We start from the raw sequence: 22,217 nt of genomic DNA, 5'->3' as shown, positions 1-22,217 counted from the left end.
TGCTGATGGTTCATACCTGTAATCCTAGGTACTTGGGAGGCTGAGATCAGGATAGCAGTTAAAGGCCAGCCTGGGTAGATAGTTTGTAAGATTCTGTCTCCAAAATAACCAGAGCAAAATGGACTGGAGGTGTGGTTCAAGCAGTAGAGCATCTGCTTTGCAAGTGTGAAGTCCTGAGTTCAAGCTCCAGTCCCATAAAAATAAAAGGATTGTGTTGAAATATGATTAAATTCTCCCTTAGTATGCCAAGTGTCTTTTTTATTGTTTTTTAAAAAAATAGCATGAAAGATTAATGCTCTTAGTATACAGAGAATCAGAATTGTATTTCTTCTGGATTAAATTTATTGAGAATTATGTCTCATGTTTACTGCTCTTCCTGGAAGTCCCTAATAAAAAACACTTGGGACTGGGCATTGGCGGCTCACGCCTGTAATCCTAGCTACTCAGGAGGCAGAGATCAGCAGGATTGTGGTTTGAAGCCAGCCTGGGTAAATAGTCTGAGAGACCCTATCTTGAAAAGACCCATCACAAGAAAGGGCCCAATACCACCAAAAAACCAACCAAACAAAAAACACTTGGGGATGTAGAGCACTTGCCTCTACCATCAAAGAAAACCACTTAATTTGTATATGGAAGAAAAAAACAAGTTCTATGTTTCCTTTTCTTTGGTGGGAGGCAGGCAGTACTGGGGTTTGAACTCAGGGCTTCATGCTTGCTATGTAGGTGCTATACCACTTGAGCCACTCCATCTGCCTGAGTTTTGTGTTTGATATTCACATTGTAATTTGTACTCTGGAGTCATCAAAAATGATCTTGACTTTAGGACTATCACTTGTTCACCAGTTATGTCACAATTTCTTATATTCATAAGAAAAAGTTTTTCTTATTAGTAACTAAAACATGTTAGTATCTAGGTAGGGTATGTGACTTTAACATTGTGGGTTTTTTTTCAAATAGTTAAGTTGTGTTTCTTTTTTGTACAGCTCTAAATCAGTAACTCAAATTTATGTCTTTCTTTTAAAGGGCTACAACAGAAGTATCTCTCGAACAGAAACGATAATACGTTTTGCTTTCCAAGCCTCTATCACAGTTCTATGTATTGCATGTCCCTGTTCACTGGGACTGGCCACTCCAACTGCAGTGATGGTGGGTACAGGAGTAGGTGCTCAAAATGGCATACTTATCAAGGGTGGTGAGCCATTGGAGATGGCTCATAAGGTAAGAGTCCCCACAACTAATAATTGTGCCATCCAAACCTGCTCCTATTGAGAAACAGAGCCCTAAGTTATTTCCTTTTTGGGACTATCCTGAGGGTTGAAGTAGGAAAGGTATTATTTTGGCTCTCCAGATTGGGCTTGGTTATCTAAGATCTCTGAAAATACTCCAGGTCAATTTTCTCAGAGCAGACCCTGATACGGAAAACCTGAAGTTCTAGCTCAGTTCACAGTAGACCAGTCTTCAGGGCAGGAAGACAGAATAGTTACTTGCCTAGGAAAAATTGCCAAAGTCTACATGTTTATGGTTCATCTGGAGTCAGGCCTTCAATGACACTGCAGTTTCTTTGTCTTTGCTGCCCCCAGCTGGCAGTTTACAGTTATGACGTCAGGAATATAGTTGTATTCCTGATCTTTTTCATATTAGGATTTCCATAACAATCTCAATTAAGGTTACTTTAACTAAAGCTACATATGTACTAGCAGTTCTTATTATGAGGTTATAAAATATATACAGATGCATGTAGCACAGTTTAGAACAAATCTGGAATCTCCTCTAGCCAATGAATACGTCAATATTTTTATAGAAAGCTTTTATTTTGGCATAATTTCAAATTTAAATAAAAGTATATTCTTACTGCAGTTGTTGGCACCTTTCCTAAGAACAAGGGCATGCCCTTCTGTAACAAAGTACGTTTATCAAAATGAAGAAATTAGTATTGATGTAATACTGTTATCTGATCTATAGTCTCTGTCCAGTTTCCTCTGTTGTCTTAACAATATCCATTATAGCTATTTTTCTCTTGTCCAGAATGATGCTTCATATTTAACAGTCATGTCTCTTATCTCAGAACCTTGGGCTACTAATTTTTAAGGTTCTTATTCCAAGTTTATGGTAAATGAATGTATTTTCTAATCCCAGATTCTTCCCCTTTCCTATGTGGCTGAGTTTCCCACATTGGTTCCCTGAACTGTCGCTTGTTAGCCCAGGTTCCTAACCAAGACCCAATCAAGCCAAAGTGGCCCAGTTGATCTTATCTGGCACTTCATCTTAATTACTTGCTGGTTCTCATCTGCCTACCACTCAGATTTCCCCTGATGGATCTATAATTCATTAGTATTGAAAGCCTTTGTTTTTCCCTAGGGTCAGTAGAAATATGTTAATTACCTTTTAATAGTCAACCTTTAACAATTAGCTGTAGTTATTTAACATGTATTCGCAGACATTTAGCAGGATAAAAACAGTTGCACATTTCCAGGGAGGGATATTAGTTACAACTACAGTACTTCTTTTATTCTTCCTTCCTTTTGCTCACCCAAAAACAATCAGTCATAAAAGTGAAATTCAGTCAGAGGCCAGTTTACTAAGAAATAAAATAGCAATGTATCAAAGTTAACTTTTTTCTCATTTCTGGGAAGGTCACAATGTTAAGGATTCTGCGGTCATATACATGCATTGTATTTTTAATTTTCTCACAGGTAAAGGTAGTGGTATTTGATAAGACTGGTACCATTACCCATGGAACCCCAGTAGTGAGTCAAGTGAAGGTTCTAGTGGAAAGTAACAGAATGTCACGCAATAAGATCCTGGCCATTGTGGGAACTGCTGAAAGTAACAGTGAACATCCTCTAGGAGCAGCTGTAACCAAGTACTGCAAGCAGGTACCTTTTTCCTTTTTATATTCACATAGTCATCTTGTGTAGGAATTGCGTAGACCAAACCCAAGCTGTCATTTGACATAATTTATATATATATAGTTGGTGTGAGGGTGAACGGTGTATTTTCTCATTAATTGTATATGTCTTAGTCTCTTCACATGGACAAGTAAAAGATGAAAACAGAAATTTACTATGATTCTGCCACACAGATGTCATATTTATGGTAGGAAAATTCAGATAGTTCAGAGAATTATATAATGAAGAGTGAAAGCCTCATTTCCTCCTGCCCCCTTCCATAATCCCTTTCTCCAAAATTTAACAGTTGTTATCCTCTCACCAGTCCTTTTAAGTGACAACTTTATTGATGTATTAAATGCCTATCGATACAATTGTTTAAACAACGGATGCTTGCAGTTAAATTTTTTTTTTTGGCGGTACTGGGGTTTGAGCTCAGTGTTTTGTGCTTGCTACCACTGAGTTACACCCTACCCCCAAGAATTCTTTACCATGCCCTACGTTTTCATGATTTTCTGCTATTTTCCTCTTAACAGTTTTACAAGATCCATTTTGAGGTTTTTTTTCTTTTTTTTTTTTTTTGCACTGCTGGGGTTTGAACTCAGGGCTTTGCACTTGCTAAGCAAGAATCCTACCACTTGAGCCACAACCTCTAGCTCTTTTGCTTTAGGCTATTTTCAGACAGGGTCCTGCATTTTTTTTGCCCAGGGCAGCCCAGACCATGACCTACCTACCAGTAGTCTTCCACATAGCTGGGATTATAGATCTGTACCACCACACCCATTTTATTGTTGAAATGGGGGAATCTTGCTAACTTGGGCTGGCCTTAAACTGAGATCCTTCCAATTCCTGCCTCCAGAGTAGCTGGGATTATAGGCATGAGCCACTACAGCTGGTCTGCTTGCAGTTTAATTTTTTGGGGGGAACTGGGGTTTGAACTCAGGGCTTCATCACTGCAAAGCAGGCATTCTACCACTTGAGCCACACCTCCAGTCCATTTTGCTGTGGTTGTTTTTGGAGATGGGGTCTTGTGAACTATTTGCCTAGTCTGGCTTCAAACCTAGATCCTCCCAATTTCATCCTTCCAAGTAGGTAGGATTACGGCATGACCCACTTGCACCCAGCTTGCAGTTTAATTTTGATTAATATCACCAACACCTGTACAAGAAGTTATACCATTTTATACCTGTACCCAAAGTGACGAGTGCCCTTTTTTCCACATTCTTGCCAATACTTTACTTTTTCCAATTTAATGTGAAAAATAATTTCTTTTGACAGTTTGCTTTACATTTCCTTAATTATGAGTAAGTTTGAACATCTTTTTATGTTTATTGACAATTTGAATTTGTTTTTCTCTAACCTGTCTGCCAGTATCCTTAACTATCTCACATTAATTTTTACAATTAAAATGTGGCAATTTGTAACATTGGTGTTGCCATTTTTTATTTGTTTTTTCCTTTTACCTCTTAACTATTACTGACCTGGCTTCTTCACACCCAAATCAAAGAAGAGAGAGAAAAAAGATAAAAAGAGCCAGGAAGCAATGGTGATCCCATGATTCCTTAGCTTACTAAGGACACAGAATCAGACTAGAGAGCACTTTGGTGGTTGAAGGCCTTGTTCCGTGTTACCATTTGCCCTGTCCTGAACAGAAAACCTGACTTAATTATAAATTAAGATTTGGCTTGTAATGCTACACTAGAAAGGGTAGAGAATATCAACAAGCTTTCCATGTTTCCTGTAAATTTGAGTGAGTAACATAAAAAACAAAGGATTCTGACTGGGCTGAATTTTGAATGTTCTACTCAATTGCTCTGTTCCTTGATACTTATTAAAAATCCACTGTCAAGTGAGGAATGATTAGCGACAGCTTGATTTGAAAGACATGAAATTCCTCAGGAGTAACCTTTGACCTTGCTAATGGATGACCTTGGATTATCAGAACAGCAAAATAAATCCTTCTCTTTCTATTTGTTAGGAGCTGGACACCGAAACCTTGGGTACCTGCATAGATTTCCAGGTTGTTCCAGGTTGTGGTATTAGCTGTAAAGTCACCAATATTGAAGGCTTGCTACATAGGAATAACTGGAAGATAGAGGAAAATAACATTAAAAATGCATCCCTGGTTCAAATTGATGCAAGTAATGAACTGTCATCAACTTCGTCTTCCATGATTATTGATGCCCAGCTCTCAAGTAAGCTGATTTTCTTTGTAGTACCAGTTATGGGGTAGTTACAAACAGATGACTAACTTTATAACCCTGAATTGTTGTATGAGAAACAAAAATTGGCATCATAATTTCATTCTCTCACATCAGTTTTACCACAGGCCTTCTGATGACATCAGTCAGGTTACTCAAGAACACCTGCCAACTGTGATTACTTATACCACAGGCTAGGGTTGAGGTCTAGCCTTAGCTGATCTTACATTACCCATCTTTTGTTTCTCACTATAAGTATTCCAAATTATTTGTCTTTCACAAGATCCAGTGATTCTCCCCCTCAGCCTTTCCACAGATTACCTTATTTCTCATATAGAAAATTACAGTTCTCAGGCATGTATTCTGTTTTTTGCCCAGAGTCATTCCTTTTTCATAAGAAGTATCCTCATCTTGTCCAACAAATCCCTTTATCTTTGCTGTAGATCCAACCCTCTTTTAATTCCTCAGGGACTTTCCTCTCTCTGTTATGTCCCCTTCTTTATTCTCCAAGTCTCTTTTTGTAGTAGCTTCTTCTAAACATATAAACAGTTCTTCCATCAAAATCACTATATTCCCATCTAGACTCTTTCTTTTCCTTTATATCTACACTTAAAGAGAAGTCTAAGCTTACTGAATTTACTTATTGCAGAGTTATGCCTTGCTTCATTGCAGTCTGGCTTCTGCCCCACCCATACTATTGAAACTAGTCATTCTAGGTTACCTGTGCCCTTGGTGCCCTCTCCAGTGGTCACTTTTTAGTCTTCATCTCACATAACCCCACTAAGGCACTTGTGGATGTTGGTTGTTTCTTCCTTCTCATAACTTTCCTCCTTTTTTTCCATGACCTTGCTTTCTCTAGATTCTTCTCTCACCTACTTGGCTGATCCTTCTAATGCTCCTTTGATTCCTCTTTCCTTCTACTCTCATATCTCCTCAGGGATTTACTTGTTCTTTGTCTTTTTTCTCATTTTTACATACTCTCCTCTATACACTCTCATTCATGTCCATCACTTATTTTACCACCTGTAGGCTTCCACTACCACTCCAAAATCTGTATCTCTAGCTAAGGCCTGTTTCCTGGACTTCATGTTGGTCTGTCATCTGCCCCCAAATATTATCTACCCACTTAAGTGCTCCAGCACCTCCCTACCCATCTGTGCTCGAGTAACCTTGTTAACATGCAAATCTGATCATATCACTTTCTGACCAGTAACTTTATTTTAATATTTTATAACCTATGTTCAAATCATGGATCTTTTGGAGGAGTGGGCTGAAAGTTATAGACTTACCCCTCATGGTATATTTGTTTTAGGATGTCTGTGTATATTTAGAAGCCCATCCATGAATCTTGGTGAAGGTCACAGTTTTAATGGCTCTCTCTCTCCTTCAGAACTTTGTTCAAGATCTGTTCCTTATATTACATTCTCCTGCCTCTTTGAATCACTCATCTTGTTTTTTTTCCCCAGTGCTGAACATTTACTCTGTGTTCCATCCGTACCTAACTGCTTACAGATCCTCCTTACAGTGTGTCGTTTACTACTTACTAGATCATTTCATTTACTCTTTTCTCTATGTAATGTCCTTATTCACAATTAGCATATACCTCATGAACTTATGTTTCTTTTTCAAGACCCATCTTAAATCTCTCTTCATTGACACCTTCACTGACTGATGTAAGCTGGCAGAGATATCTGTTCTTCTTCATAAATCATAGCTGTACTTAATTTCTGTTGTTATATTAGACACATTGCATAATAACTGCTTATTATTATGGCCCGTAATGGCTGCTTTCTACTAGTCTGTGACTTCTTTTTCTTGGTCTATGAATGTCTACTATCAAGCACACTGACATGCAAGAAATCATTCTACAGCCTTTCTTGAGTATCTGTTTATGTTGTTCACTGTTCAAGATACTAAAGAATCATCAGTGAGGGTGGGGATAAAGCTCAGTGGGAGAGCTTGTGTTCAGCATGTGCATGGCCCTGGCTTCAATCCTCAGCACCACACACTAACGTAGACACACACAAAAAAAGTTCTTGTCTCATGGAACTTACAGGCTAATAAGGGTAGTCCTCATCAAGAAGATGGTTGGGGCTGGTGGAGTGGCTCAAGTGGTAGAGCACCTACCTAGCAAGTGTGAGGCCCTGAGTTCAAACCCCAGAACTGGTAAAAAAAAAAAAAAGATGGTTGGGGTTTGAGCAAGGACCTGGGGGTGGTGGTGGTAAGGGAGAAAGATGTGTGAATAGCTGCAGCAAGAGCACTCCAGAAAGGAGGAATATAAGTAAAAAGCTTTGTGTTAGGAGTATGCTTGACTTGTTTAGGGATCCAAAGGACAGTTGTGGCAAGAGCAGAGTAAATGAGTGGGAAAGGGGGAAGAGACGAGGTCAGAGAGGTGGTGCTGGACTAGATCACATGTAAGGATATTGAAAAGACTGGCTTTTTTGATTTGTTTGTTTGTTTATTTTGATGCTGGGGATCAAACCTGGGACTGTGTACATGCTGGACAGTTGTCTACCACTGAGCTCTCCCTCCCCAGCCAGGACTTCAGTTTTTTACCCTGAGATGAGAAGCTGTTTGAGGGTTTGGAATAGAAGAGGGATGGAACTAACTTAATGTTTTAAAATCTTTAAAACATAAGTGACTGGTCCTCTAAGATTGCACTGAGGAGGTAGGAGCTGGGGGTAAGGGCAGAAGCTGAGAGATGGTTATGGCTGTTGCCAACAGTCCACGTGAAAGATTATGGTGGCTTGGACCAGTGTGTTAACAGTGGAGGTTCTAAGAAGTAGGCAAATTCTGGATGTATCTTGAAGTTTGGAAAACTGAATGATTTCCTCATGGATTGGGTGGAGTATGAGAGAATCAGGAATCAAAAATTATGCCAGGGTTTATGGTTGAAGCAGTTAAGTGGATGGAGTTACATTTAAATAAGATGGCAATGGCTGGCATGTTGACACACTTCTGTAATCCCAACACCCAGGAGGTTGAAGCAGAAGGATCATGAGTTTGAGGCCCGTCTGAACTGAGTCCACTATCTTAGGGGAAAAAAAAAAAACCAAACAAACCAAGGACTGAGGACGTAGCTTAATGCTAGAGTGCTTACCTAGCATGCACAAGGCCCTGGGTTCAGACCCCAAATCAAAAAGCAAAATTAAAAATGGAAAAGACCATAGGAGGAGCAGTTCTGGAGACATGATCAGGAGTTAAGTTGTATACATGTTATGTTTGAACACCTATAAGATGTCCAAATGAAGATGTCACATAAATGGAAATATCAAGTAGGCTGTCAGCTATGGGAGTCTGAAGATCCAGAAAACAGATTCAATTAGAGCTACAGATTTGGGAGTCATTTGCCTTATAGATCTGTGGTGTCCAGTGTACTAGCCACTAGTTACATGTGACTATTTAAATTTATATTAATTAAAATTTAATTTCATTTAAAATTCAGCTTTTCAGTCATATAAGCTTCATTTCAGTGCTCAGTAACCACAATGTGTTAGTTAGTGGTTATTGTATTAAATAGAGCAGACAGAAGACCTTTCAGTCATTGCAGAAAGTTCTCTTGGACAGTGCTGATATAGTGAAAACCGTGAAACTGGATAAGATCACCAAGGTGTGAAGGTAGAGGGACAAAAGGGCTAGAGACAGAAACCCAGAATACTACAAATTAAGAGACCAGGGACATGAGGAGGGATCATTAAAGACTAAAAAGAAGTGGTGGCCTAGATGCAAAGGAAGGAAAGCATTTCCAAAAGGAGGGGGTGAACAGCTATGTTCACTGTGAACAGGGCAAGTGGGATGAGGATTGGGAATTAATCACTAGGGGGTTCGACTGATTAAAGTATAATATATTTGAATAATAAAAGAAAAATGAAAAAAAAAAAGTATAATATATTTACAGGTAAGGTAAGGTACGGTACCAGGGCAAAACCTCACTGAACAATGAGCAGACACTTAAACAATGAAGGACAGGAATGTAAAACATCGTGTGAAGGGGAGGGTTCTACTGGGAGGAAGAGGGTGAATGAAGAAGGTAAAGGAGGGTGAATATGGTTGATGTACTTTTTATACCTGTATGAATATGGAATACTGAAACCTGAAGTTATTTTAAGGAGAGGAGTGGGAGAAGAAGGAAAATAATGAAGGGGATGAACCAAACTGGAATATAATATATGTATATATGGAAATGTCACAACAAAACTCTCTATATAACTATCATATACTAATAAAATTGTTTTTTAAAAAAGAATTAATTACTAGGTTTATTAACCAAAAGCCACTGGTATACTGTATGAATAATTCACTGGAATCCTAGGGACAGAAGCTTTATTGAAGTGGGTTCATAGTAGAGTGGGAAAACATGAATTGGAGACATCCAGTGGAAACAACACTTCTGAGAAGTTTTGCTGTGTACAGAAGCAGAGGAATGATAGCTGAAGATATAGGTGAGATCAAGAGAGAGGGAGGTGAGACCAAGAGAGGATTTTTTTTGTAGATAGAAAAATGTGTGGTAAAGATCGAAAAGTTGATTATGTAGAAGTTAGAGGGGAAAATTGTTGGAGAGATGTTCTGGAATAGGCAAAGGAGGGGGGATCTGAGGCACAAGAGAAGAGATTGGCCTGAAGGAGTACCAGGGTCAGTTTTTAACAGAAGGGATGACAGGTTATATGGATACAGGGAAGTACAGGTCTCTGGGTAGATGTGGCAGTAAGAAGTTCTCTTGTGATTGCTTCTATTTTTGTTCTGAAATGGGAAGCTGAACCATCATCTGATATGAGAATGGGGGAGGAGAAGTTAAGAGACTTGAAAGCAGAGAAAATGGGAAGTAGACATCTAGAAGAAATAGAGAATGAATGGACTAGGGAAATGTAGTGGGATTGCCAGGCAGCACTAAAGGCTCACTTAAAGTTAGTGGTCAGGATTTAAAATGAGACATGAATGAGGTTGCATGTTTATATCCAACCACATTAGGCTACTGATGCACAATAAATATTTTTATTTGAGTTGATTTGCTATGGAAGGTCAAAGTGAAAGCCTTAGCAAGAAAGTAACATTTGAATGGGCTCTTAAGGAATATGATGGAGTTTGCTATCTGGAGAGGAGGGGTAAGGACATTTCAGGTGAAGGTAGCAATGCAAGACCCAGGAGCATGGAAGAGTAGAGTATGTTCCTAGAAAATATAAAAAATCACTGTTATAGGCTATGTTTTATAAAAATACTAGGTAGTGACTGCAAGGTTATCCAGAAAGAACTTGCCTCATAGGGTGGTTCTAAAGATTAAATGAGCTCACTAAATGTTATTTCTATACTTATTTTCAGATGCTCTTAATACTCAGCAGTACAAAGTCCTCATTGGTAACCGGGAGTGGATGATTAGAAATGGTCTTGTCGTTAATAATGATGTAGATGATTCCATGACTGAACATGAAAGAAAAGGTCGGACTGCTGTGTTGGTGGCAGTTGATGGTAAGGTTTCCCATAAGTATGTTATGACTCACTGTTGGGATTTCAGTTATTGTTTTGTATGTATTTTTGAGGGACTTCTGAATTGTGAAGATTATTCAAAAGCAGCTTGAGTGAAAAGTGAAAATGTTTGCAACATATGATTGTTACTAGCTAATTAAAAGTTATCTTGCTAGGTGTGGCGTTGGACACCTGTAATTCCTGTTCTTGGGAGACTGAGGCAGGAGGATCCTGAGTTTGAGGACAGCCTGGGTCACATAGGAAGACCCTGTTTCCAAAACATAAAGAAGACAAAACAAAACAAAACATGACAAAATCCCTCTTGGAATGTGGCCCTAAGTTCAGTCCCCAGTATCACAAAAGAAAAAAATTACAATTTTCTTGCATATGCCTTCCTATATTATTTTCTTCCCTATTCTGTTTTAAATAAGACACTCATGGATTTTTTAAAACAAAAAATCTAACAGAAAAATAATAGAGTAAAATAAAATTCGTAATTCTCATCATCTTAACATGCTGGGATTGCAGAGGTCCTTGACCCGAAAGGGCTCAGGAAAGGAATGAACAGACAAGACAAGACACATATCGAGAGGAACAGCAGGCTGATTACCAACTGGCAAAATTTTGTTTTTCTCAGCAAGCTTTAAAAGAGGCTTAGACATCAAAAACACTGAGCTAGTTGCAACCTTTCTGTTTTTGCCACCCTGTATTCTTACTGCCAGAGTCCTTGACTAAGTATAAACTTCTTTTCAGTTAAGGGAAACTACTTAGTGTTCCTTCCCACAGTGACCTTGTCAGACTGTGGCTTTTGGTTCCCAACATTAACACAATGTTTTAATTTTGTATATTCCATTCCTGAGTTTGTTGATATCTATTTACAGAATTATACTGTTCATATATACACTATTTTATTGTACATAAATTTTACCTCAATAAAGTTGAATAAAAATGTAAAATCCCACTAGGGATGTATGTCAGTGGTAGAGTTGCTTGCCTAGCATGCACAAGACCTTGTGTTGATCCCCAGCACCTCAAAAGAAAACAGTTGGGCATGATAGTACAAACTTGTAAATCTAATACTTGGAAGGCTGAGGCAGAAGGATTGAAAGTTCAGGCTTAACCTAGGCTACAAAGCAATACCCTTTCTGTCCCAAAAAATTACATTCCTTATACATGTACTGTTTATGTTTTATTTTACTTAATAAAAATATTTTCCATTGATGGTATCTGATTTCATTTTTATTTTTTAATTTATTTTTTCAGTGCTGGGTATTGAACACAGGACTTTGTGCATGCTGGTAGTACTCTACTGCTGAGCTATATTCATAGCTCTTTAATTTTATTTTTATGCTATATAACTTACTAACCTTACATACTATAATTAATCATTACTCTGTCACTGGAAATTTAGGGTATTCTTAATATTGCACTATTGTAAATAACACTACAATAAACATCCTTGAGGTTTTAGACGAGATCGGGCGCGTTCAGGGTGGTATGGCCGTAGACAATCCTTGAGGTTTTAGGTGCTTATCATTTCTTAGGGTAAATTTCTAGGTTGAGAGATTAATTATTCAACATTTATAATCCTTGCTAAACCTTACTATGACCTTTTGAAGTCACTAAGAAGCAAAGAATACCATTGTACTTTGGTTCTTTTAAATAAAGTAAGTCCATTTCAGTAATTTTTCCCTATATAAAATGCCAGTTTTAGTTCCATTTGCCTCCTTTTAAAAAGTTAGTTTTCATTTCATTTGCCTTTAAGTGAGCTAAAAAGTGTTTTGTTTATGGCTATTAGCAAATACCTGTCTAAGGAAAGAGAAAGGGTCTTGAAATACTCAGTAAAGTCTCTTTCCATTTTTCTATTACTACCTTCATTAGTTACCCCTCCCTTACTCTGTGAAATTTTCATAACCAAATATGGAAGTTTGTGCCAGGCTTTGTGGTATATAAAGTCTATGTGGGCTCAGGATATTTTGAGTTAAGCTAATCCCTGAACAACTTAACAAAATTCATTTCTTTCTGAAATTTTACTCTAGCACATTCTTGTACTTTCACGATATTCCAAGCCATCTTCTTTTCTTCTGTTCCTTTATTAGATGAGCTGTGTGGCTTGATAGCCATTGCTGACACAGTGAAGCCTGAGGCAGAACTGGCTGTCCATATTCTGAAATCTATGGGCTTAGAAGTAGTTCTGATGACAGGAGACAACAGTAAAACCGCTAAATCTATTGCTTCTCAGGTAATTGGTTTACTTAGTTGTTGGGATTGGGGGAGGGGTGGGATATTAGTCTTCATATACATTTTATTTCTTGTATTTAGATGCTAAGAAATTCACATTACCTATTGTTTTCATTATCACCTGTAGTCATTCCTGATTCTTTAGAGAAGAATTAGCACACTATGCTGGAAGGACTTTGGGCTTTGGGTGTTAGTGGTATAAGTAGAAGATAGGTTGCTTACTTAGCTCATGGGATGCTTGAATGACACTGTACACCAGTTCTGTTGATGCTTCCTTTGAACTGTGGCTCGTATTCTTTGCCAGCCCAAGCCAGGCTTTTACCATCTCATGTATGAAATACAGCAATAGCTCCACACAGGTCCTCTCTAGTCCATCCTGAGCACCACCAAAGGAACCGTTACCCCAATATGCCACTTGGACATACCTTTTTTCTGCTTGCCCCCACATGCCTTACCTCCAATATTTTTCAATCTTTTTTACTTTAGAATGCCTTTTCCTCTCTTCTAGGAAACAACACAAGGAATAAGTGTGTGCGTATGTATGTGTGTGTATTTAAACACATTCTTATATAAAAATACAGGAGGATGTAAAGCATCTGTCACACTCGTCCCATGCTCCCTGTTCTACCCTTCACTTTTTTGTATACATATACGCTCCTATACAGATATATAGTTCTGGATTTTTCAACATCAGTTGGATCATTTTGTATAGATAATTAAGTAGCTTGATTTTTTTAAAACATAACAATATTCCCTGAAGCTTTATTCATATCTACGTATATAAAGGTATTTCATCTTTCTACAGTACTGCATGGAATTCCATGGTACGGGTATATCATAAATTATTTAACCATTCTCCTAATGGTGGACATTTGGATGATTTTGAAAATTTTGTTGTTGCAAACAGACAATAATAAACATCATTGACATCTTTGTGCATCTCCCTAAAAGACACTGTCAATTGACACAAAACTCACTTCTCTACATTATTAAAATGTAGGCATCTGGTGGATAAAAATGATGGCTCGTTATTGCTCAGTAATGTTTCAGGCACTTAGTGTTATTTTTTTTTTAATGAATCAAGTTTTTCTTCATGTAGGTTGGCATTACAAAAGTGTTTGCTGAAGTTCTACCCTCCCACAAAGTTGCTAAGGTGAAGCAACTTCAAGAGGAGGGGAAACGGGTAGCAATGGTTGGAGATGGAATCAATGACTCCCCAGCTCTGGCAATGGCAAATGTTGGAATTGCCATTGGCACAGGCACAGATGTAGCCATTGAAGCAGCTGATGTGGTTTTGATAAGGGTAAGTCCTGTGGTAACCTCCGAGGAGCACGAGACTGCCCTACATGGGCAGTGATGGCATAAAGTGAATTGAGTGCAGTGATTCTGCCCTAATTCACATAGAATGAGAGAATCTGGGGGGGAATATGGGAAGTCTTACTAAATTTACCTACTGACTTTCTCAATTCAGCATTGCAAATGAGAATCACAAACTTCTAAAGTGAAGGATTAAGATTTATACGTCTATTTGTAATATAATTATCTGTATCAAATATTTGCTGAGGTTATTTTAATGAGATTTAATCATTGTACCAACACACAACTGTAAAAGTATTTTAGAACCTTGGGAAAAATTTCTGAAAAACATCTTCCAAGTTTGGGTCAGAGTTTTAGCAATATCTGCTATTTGTAGTTAATTCATATATTACCCTAAAGAACACATAATCTTCAATATACACAGTATAAAATATAGAAATTGCTAGAAAAGTTAGAGTCTTTCACTAATGTCACAAATATTTCTGTTCTCAGAATGACCTTCTGGATGTAGTGGCAAGCATTGACTTATCAAGAAAGACGGTCAAGAGGATTCGGATAAATTTTGTCTTTGCTCTGATTTATAATCTGATTGGAATTCCCATAGCTGCTGGTATGTGACTCTTAACTGTTAACTGCTTTTTCCACTGAAGTCATTAGAAACCTCGCATATTGGAAGTCTTAGTCTTATTGTTAGTTTTGAGCTTAGTTTTTGTATGTAGCCTGCTGGTGTGCTACAAGGTAATAGTAAAACCAATAGTTTCCATTTTTTGGCAAAGTTCATTATAGCCTTAGATAAGTTTCTTTTCTTTTTCCCTCCAACTTTATATTTTGAAAAATATCAAACCTACATAAGCACTGGAAAAAAATGGTACAATGAGAATCTGTATACCCTTCTTCACCTAAGCTCTATCTCTTTCTCCATATACATACACATATGTATTTACTTACTTATTCATTTATATTTTTTTGCTGAAGAGAACAACCAAACACAACCACTGTTAGTGTTTTGTGTTTCCTTCTAATCTTTTTCACCCTGTAAATATAGTTGTGATTATAGCGTACAGATAATTTTCTGGGGCTGGCAGAGTGTGAGGACCTGAGTTCAAACTCCAGTACCGCCAAAAAAAAAAAAGTGAGAATTTTCTGCTTTTCACTTGCTACTGCATTGTAGTCAACAGGAGGTCTTTTAGGTTGAGAGACCAAATGAGAGAGATTGATTAATGATCAATAAATAATAATTTAGAATTTCTTAGTGAGCATCTGAGAATCTCCGAAATTTAGAGACTTAGGAAGAGTAATGGCAAGAGAAATAGTTACCACCTTCTTCTTATTCCCTTTGGTTTGAGAGTCACAAAAAGACAGGAAATTATATGAAAATAGTTACAAAGCTATTTATCAACAAGGACACACAAATGCTAAGAGAATAAAAAGTATAAGAACAGTCAAAGGCAGTAAGATTAATTCATGGAGCAAGTGATTTTCATTTTATTTTATCTATTTATCTATCTATATATCTATTTATTTATTTATTTATTTATTTTTGAGACAGGAATCTCCCTTTGTATCCTAGGTTGGCATCGAACTCACCATATACCCCAGGCTAGCCTCCAACTCTTTCTTTTTTTATTCTTTTATTATTCATATGTGCATACAAGGCTTGGGTCATTTCTCCCCCCTGCCGCCACTGCCTCCTTACCACCCACTCCAACCCCTCCCTCTACCCGCCACCCCCTCAATACCCAGCAGAAACTATTTTGCCCTTATCTCTAATTTTGTTGAAGAGAGAATATAAGCAATAATAGGAAGGAACAAGTGTTTTTGCTGGTTTAGATAAGGATAGCCAAACAGGGAGTTGACTGACATTAATTTCCTGTGCGTGTGTGTTACCTTCTAGGTTAATTCTTTTTGATCTAACCTTTTCTCTAGTTCCTGGTCCCCTTTTCCTATTGGCCTCAGTTGCTTTTAAGGTATCTGCTTTAGTTTCTCTGCATTGAGGGCAACAAATGCTAGCTAATTTTTTAGGTGTCTTACCTATCCTCACCCCTCTCTTGTGTGCTCTCACTTTCATCATGTGCTCAAAGTCCAATCCCCTTGTTGTGTTTGCCCTTGATCTAATGTCCACATATGAGGGAGAACATACGATTTTTGGTCTTTTGGGCCAGGCTGACCTCACTCAGAATGTTCTCCAATTCCATCCATTTACCAGCGAATGATAACATTTCGTTCTTCTTCGTGGCTGCATAAAATTCCATTGTGTATAGATACCACATTTTCTTAATCCATTCATCAGTGGTGGGGCATCTTGGCTGTTTCCATAACTTGGCTATTGTGAATAGTGCCGCAATAAGCATGGGTCTGCAGGTGCCTCTGGAGTAACCTGTGTCACAGTCTTTTGGGTATATCCCTAAGAGTGGTATTGCTGGTCAAATGGTAGACCAATGTTTAGCTTTTTAAGTAGCCTCCAGAGTTTTTTCCACAGCGGTTGTACTAGTTTACATTGCCACCAACAGTGTAAGAGGGTTCCTTTTTCCCTGCATCCTCGCCAACACCTGTTGTTGGTGGTGTTGCTAATGATGGCTATTCTAACAGGGGTGAGGTAGAATCTTAGTGTGGTTTTAAATTGCATTTCCTTTTTTGCTAGAGATGGTGAGCATTTTTTCATGCGTTTTTTGGCCATTTGAATTTCTTCTTTTGAGAAAGTTCTGTTTAGTTCACTTGCCCATTTCTTTATTGGTTCATTAGTTTTGGGAGAATTTAGTTTTTTAAGCTCCCTATATATTCTGGTTATCAGTCCTTTGTCTGATGTGTAGCTGGCAAATATTTTCTCCCACTCTGTGGGTGTTCTCTTCAGTTTAGGGACCATTTCTTTTGATGAACAAAAGCTTTTTAGTTTTATGAGGTCCCATTTATCTATGCTATCTCCTAGTTGCTGTGCTGCTGGGGTTTCGTTGAGAAAGTTCTTGCCTATACCTACTAATTCCAGAGTATTTCCTACTCTTTCCTGTATCAACTTTAGAGTTTGTGGTCTGATACTAAGATCCTTGATCAATTTTGAGTTAATATTGGTATAGGGTGATATACATGGATCTAGTTTCAGTTTTTTGCAGACTGCTAACCAGTTTTCCCAGCAGTTTTTGTTGAAGAGGCTGCTATTTCTCCATTGTATATTTTTAGCTCCTTTGTCAAAGATAAGTTGGTTATAGTTGTGTGGCTTCATATCTGGGTCTACTATTCTGCTCCACTGGTCTTCATGTCTGTTTTTGTGCCAGTACCATGCTGTTTTCATTGTTACTGCTTTGTAATATAGTTTGAAGTCAGGAATCGTGATACCTCCAGCATTGTTCTTTTCACTGAGTATTGCCTTGGCTATTCGTGGCCTCTTGTGTTTCCATATAAATTTCACGGTAGATTTTTTGATCTCTTTAATGAATGTCATTGGAATTTTGATGGGAATTGCATTAAACATGTAGATTACTTTTGGGAGTATAGACATTTTTACTATGTTGATTCTACCAATCCATGAGCATGGGAGATCTCTCCACTTTCTATAGTCTTCCTCAATCTCTTTCTTTAGAAGTTTATAGTTTTCCTTGTAGAGGTCTTTCACATCCTTTGTTAGGTTTACACCTAGGTATTTGATTTTTTTGAGGCTATTGTAAATGGAATTGTTTTCATACATTCTTTTTCAGTTTGCTCATTGTTAGTGTATAGAAATACTAATGATTTTTCTATGTTGATTTTATATTCTGCTACCTTGCTATAGCTATTGATGATGTCTAGAAGCTTCTGAGTAGAGTTTTTTGGGTCTTTAAGGTATAGGATCATGTCATCTGCAAATAGGGATATTTTGACAGTTTCTTTACCTATTTGTATTCCTTTTATTCCTTCTTCTTGCCTAATTGCTCTGGCTAGGAATTCCAGTACTATGTTGAATAGGAGTGGAGATAGTGGGCATCCTTGTCTGGTTCCTGATTTTAGAGGCAATGGTTTCAGTTTTTCTCCATTAACTATAATGCTGGCTGTAGGTTTGTCAAATATAGCTTTTATACTGTTGAGGTGCTTTCGTTCTATTCCTAGTTTTCTTAGAGCTTTTATCATGAAATGGTGTTGGATCTTATCAAAGGCTTTTTCTGCATCTATTGAGATGATCAAGTGGTTTTTGTCTTTGCTTCTGTTAATGTGGTTTATTACGTTTATTGATTTTCATATGTTGAACCACCCTTGCATTCCTGGGATGAAGCCTACTTGGTCGTGGTGAATAATCTTTTTGATGTGTTGTTGAATTTGGTTTGCCATTATTTTGTTGAGGATATTTGCATCAATGTTCATTAAGGAGATTGGCCTATAGTTCTCCTTTTTGAAGGTGTCTTTGCCTGGTTTTGGGATAAATGTAATACTGGCTTCATAAATGGTGTTCGGCAGTTTTCCTTCCCTTTCTATTGCGTGGAACAGTTTAAGGAGGGTTGGTATCAGTTCTTCCTTAAAGGTCTGATAGAATTTTGCAGACAAACAATCAGGTCCTGGACTTTTCTTATTGGGGAGACTCTTGATTGCTGCTTCAATTTCATTTTGTGTTACAGATCTATTCAGGTGATTAATTTCCTCTTGGTTCAGTTTTGGATGATCATATGTATGTAGAAATCTGTCTATTTCTTTAAGATTTTCAAATTTTTTTGAATATAAGTTCTCGAAGTAGTCTCTGATGATTTCCTGGACTTCCATGGTGTTTGTTGTTATCTCCCCTTTTGCATTCCTAATTCTACTAATTTGGGTTTTTTCTCTCCTCATTTTAGTCAGGTTTGCCGGGGGTCTATCGATCTTGTTTATTTTTTCAAAGAACCAACTTTTTGTTTCATTAATTCTTTGTATGGTTTTTTTGGTTTCTATTTCATTGATTTCAGCTCTTATTTTTATTATTTCTCTCCTTCTATTTGTTTTGGGATTTGCTTGTTCTTGTTTTTCTAGGAGTTTGAGATGTATCATTAGGTCATTGATTTGGGATCTTTCAGTCATGGCTATAAACTTTCCTCTCAGGACTGCCTTTGCTGTGTCCCATAGTTTCCGGTAGGTTGTGTTTTCATTTTCATTGATTTCCAGGAACTTTTTAATTTCCTCTTTTATTTCATCGATGATCCATTGTTCATTAAGTAATGAGTTATTTAGTTTCCAGCTGTTTGCATGTTTTTTATCTTTATTTTTGTTGTTGAGTTCTAGTTTTACTGCATTGTGATCAGATAGTATGCATGGTATAATTTCTATTTTCTTATATTTGCTGAGGCTTGCTTTGTGCTCTAGGATATGATCTGTTTTGGATAAGGTTCTATGGGCTGCTGAGAAGAATGTATATTGTGTAGAAGTTGGATGAAATGTTCTGTAGACATCAAGTAGGTCCATTTGATCTATTGTATATTTTAGATCTTGGATATCTTTATTGATTTTTTGTTTGGATGACCTATCTCTTGCTGATAATGGGGTGTTAAAGTCTCCCACAACCACTGTGTTTGCATTAATATATGCTTTTAGGTCTTTCAGGGTATGTTTGATGAAATTGGGTGCGTTGACATTGGGTGCATACAGATTGATGATTATTATTTCCTTTTAGTCTATTTCCTCTTTTATTAGTATGGAGTATCCTTCTTTATCTCGTTTGATCAATGTAGGTTTGAAGTCTACTTTGTCAGAGATAAGTATTGCTACTCCTGCCTGTTTTCGGGGGCCATTGGCTTGGTAAATCTTCTTCCAGCCTTTCATCCTAAGCCTATGCTTATTTCTGTTGGTGAGATGGGTCTCCTGTAAGCAACAAATTGTTGGATCTTCCTTTTTAATCCATTTCTTCAAGCGATGCCTTTTGATGGGTGAATTAAGTCCGTTAACATTAAGTGTTAATACTGATAGGTATGTGGTGATTCCTGTCATTTAGTTGTCTTAGTGGTTTGAAGGTTTGATTGTGTGTACCTAAGTTGAGGTTACTCTCTACTTTCTTGCTTTTTCTTTTCCTGTGGTTTGGTGCTGCCTGTCTTTTCATGGTTAAGTTGGGTTTCACTTTCTGTGTGCAGAATCCCTTGCAGAATCTTTTGTAGTGGTGGCTTTGTGGTCACATATTGTTTTAGTTTCTGCTTATCATGGAAGACTTTTATTGCTTCATCTATTTTGAATGATAGCTTTGCTGGGTAGAGTATCCTGGGGTTGAAGTTATTTTCATTCAATGCCCAGAAGATCTCACCCCACACTCTTCTTGCTTTTAGTGTTTCTGTTGAGGAGTCTGCTGTGATTTTGATGGGTTTACCTTTGTATGTTACTTGTTTTTTCTCTCTTACAGCCTTCAATATTCTTTCCCTAGATTCTGAATTTATTGTTTTAATGATGATATGTCGTGGGGTAGTTTTATTTTGATCTGGTCTGTTTGGTGACCTGGAGGCCTCTTGCATTTGTATGGGAATATCTTTCTCTAGATTTGGGAAATTTTCCGTTATTATTTTGTTGAATAGATTACGCATTCCCTTCGCTTGCACCTCTTCTCCTTCTTTGATGCCCATGATTCTCAAGTTTGGTCTTTTGATGGAGTCGGTGAGTTCTTGCATTTTCTTTTCACAGGTCTTGAGTTGTTTAATTAATAGTTCTCTGGTTTTTCCTTTAATTACTATTTCATGTTCAAGTTCTGAGATTCTGTCTTCTGTTTGTTCTATTCTGCTGGATTGGCCTTCCGTTTTGTTTTGCAGTTCTGTTTCGTTCTTTTTTCTGAGGTTTTCCATATCCTGGGTGGTTTCCTCTTTAATGTTGTCTATTTTTGTCCTGAGTTCATTTATCTGTTTATTCATTGTGTTCTCTCTTTTACTTTGGTGTTTATACAGTGCTTCTGTGGTTGCCTTTATTTCTTCTTTTGCTTTTTCAAATTCTCTGTTTTTGTTGTCTTGGAATTTCTTGAGTGTCTCCTGTACATTTTGGTTGACCCTATCCAGTATCATCTCTATAAAATTCTCTTTGAGTGCCTGTAGTATGTCTTCTTTTAAATTATTCTTGTGGGCTTCATTGTGTTCTTTGGCATTGCTTATCTTCATTTTGTTGGAGTCTGGATCTGAATATCTGTTTTCTTTATTCCTGTCTGGTTCCTGTACTAATTTTTTGCTGTGGGGAAACTGTTTTCCCTGTTTTTTCTGTCTTCCCGTCATTGTCCTTGGTGTTGTTACTGTCCCTGTACTGTGTGCAATTAAGTATTTTCTAGCTTGTAAAAATAACAATGGTAATATTTAGAATGGAAGGGTGAGAGGGGATGGAAAGCAAGAAGTTAAATAAAGGGAAAAACAAATAAACAGACAAGTAGGAAAAAAAACAAGGAATCAAACAAGTAAGTTTGAAAGGTATAAACAGGGAACGTTAGTGTACTAATCGAGAGTAAGCTGAACAGGCCTTAGACAGAGAGGATTGAAAATAAAAAATAAAAAGAATAAGGATAAGAATAAAAATAAAAAATAAGTAAATGAAAGAAATATATATATATACATATATATATATAAATAAAACAAAATGAAAATAAAAAAAATAAAATAAAAAAAAACCTCCAAGTTCAAATGCAATGAAGTTTTAGTCTTAATAATTTTGGTGTCGTCTCAGTCTCCAATCCTGGAGATGGTACCTCAGATGTTGTTCTGTAGTTGCCTCATCAAAGGACGCATAAAGTAGAACAAAACTGCACAGAAAAAACAAAAAAAAAAGAACCCAGAAAGTGTCCCAAGTTCAAATGCAATACAGTTTCAGTAACTTTTTCAGTATGCGGGTGTAGTTCGGTTGTTTTCTCATCAAAGGTAGGGAAAGAGAAAAAAAAAAAGAGTCTGGAGACAGTTCTGTGAATGGCTATCTGTGGCTGAGGCTTGCCTGCTCGCTGCTGTCAGCCTGCTGTTGCTGGAGGCATTATTTATGCAGATCTCAGGGGTGAGCTTAACACTCACCTGGCCCTGCAGGCTTTGTTTACTCAGAGTTCTCGTGTGTGCGAGCCTCAGCTACAAGCTTTCCCCTTTCTAAGCACACTGGGGGAGTTGACACTGCACCTGCTTTCTCAGGCCTGTGTGTTTGTTTACGGTTCACATGGGAAGTGGGTGTTCCCCCATCTCCT

The 22,217-nt window shown here is 37.5% G+C and overlaps 1 protein-coding gene across 8 annotated transcripts in view; it reads left to right on the top strand.

Annotated features, from left to right (window-relative positions):
• The window catches only part of Atp7a (ATPase copper transporting alpha), a 116,702-nt gene that overhangs the window by 85,786 nt on the left and 8,699 nt on the right, over positions 1 to 22,217 (top strand). For all 8 annotated transcript variants that reach the window (XM_074063450.1, XM_074063449.1, XM_074063451.1 and 5 more), the window contains 7 exons: positions 1,024 to 1,218; positions 2,694 to 2,876; positions 4,867 to 5,083; positions 10,406 to 10,552; positions 12,649 to 12,791; positions 13,890 to 14,093; positions 14,600 to 14,717. In XM_074063450.1, the coding sequence (XP_073919551.1) occupies positions 1,024 to 1,218; positions 2,694 to 2,876; positions 4,867 to 5,083; positions 10,406 to 10,552; positions 12,649 to 12,791; positions 13,890 to 14,093; positions 14,600 to 14,717 (1,207 nt within the window). The remainder of the gene's footprint in view (positions 1 to 1,023; positions 1,219 to 2,693; positions 2,877 to 4,866; positions 5,084 to 10,405; positions 10,553 to 12,648; positions 12,792 to 13,889; positions 14,094 to 14,599; positions 14,718 to 22,217) is intronic.

The sequence above is a fragment of the Castor canadensis genome, chromosome X, assembly GCF_047511655.1.
Source record: "Castor canadensis chromosome X, mCasCan1.hap1v2, whole genome shotgun sequence".
Taxonomy (NCBI): Eukaryota; Metazoa; Chordata; class Mammalia; order Rodentia; family Castoridae; genus Castor; species Castor canadensis.
Note: the sequence above shows the minus strand (reverse complement) of the source record. Positions and strands in the feature narration are given on the sequence as shown.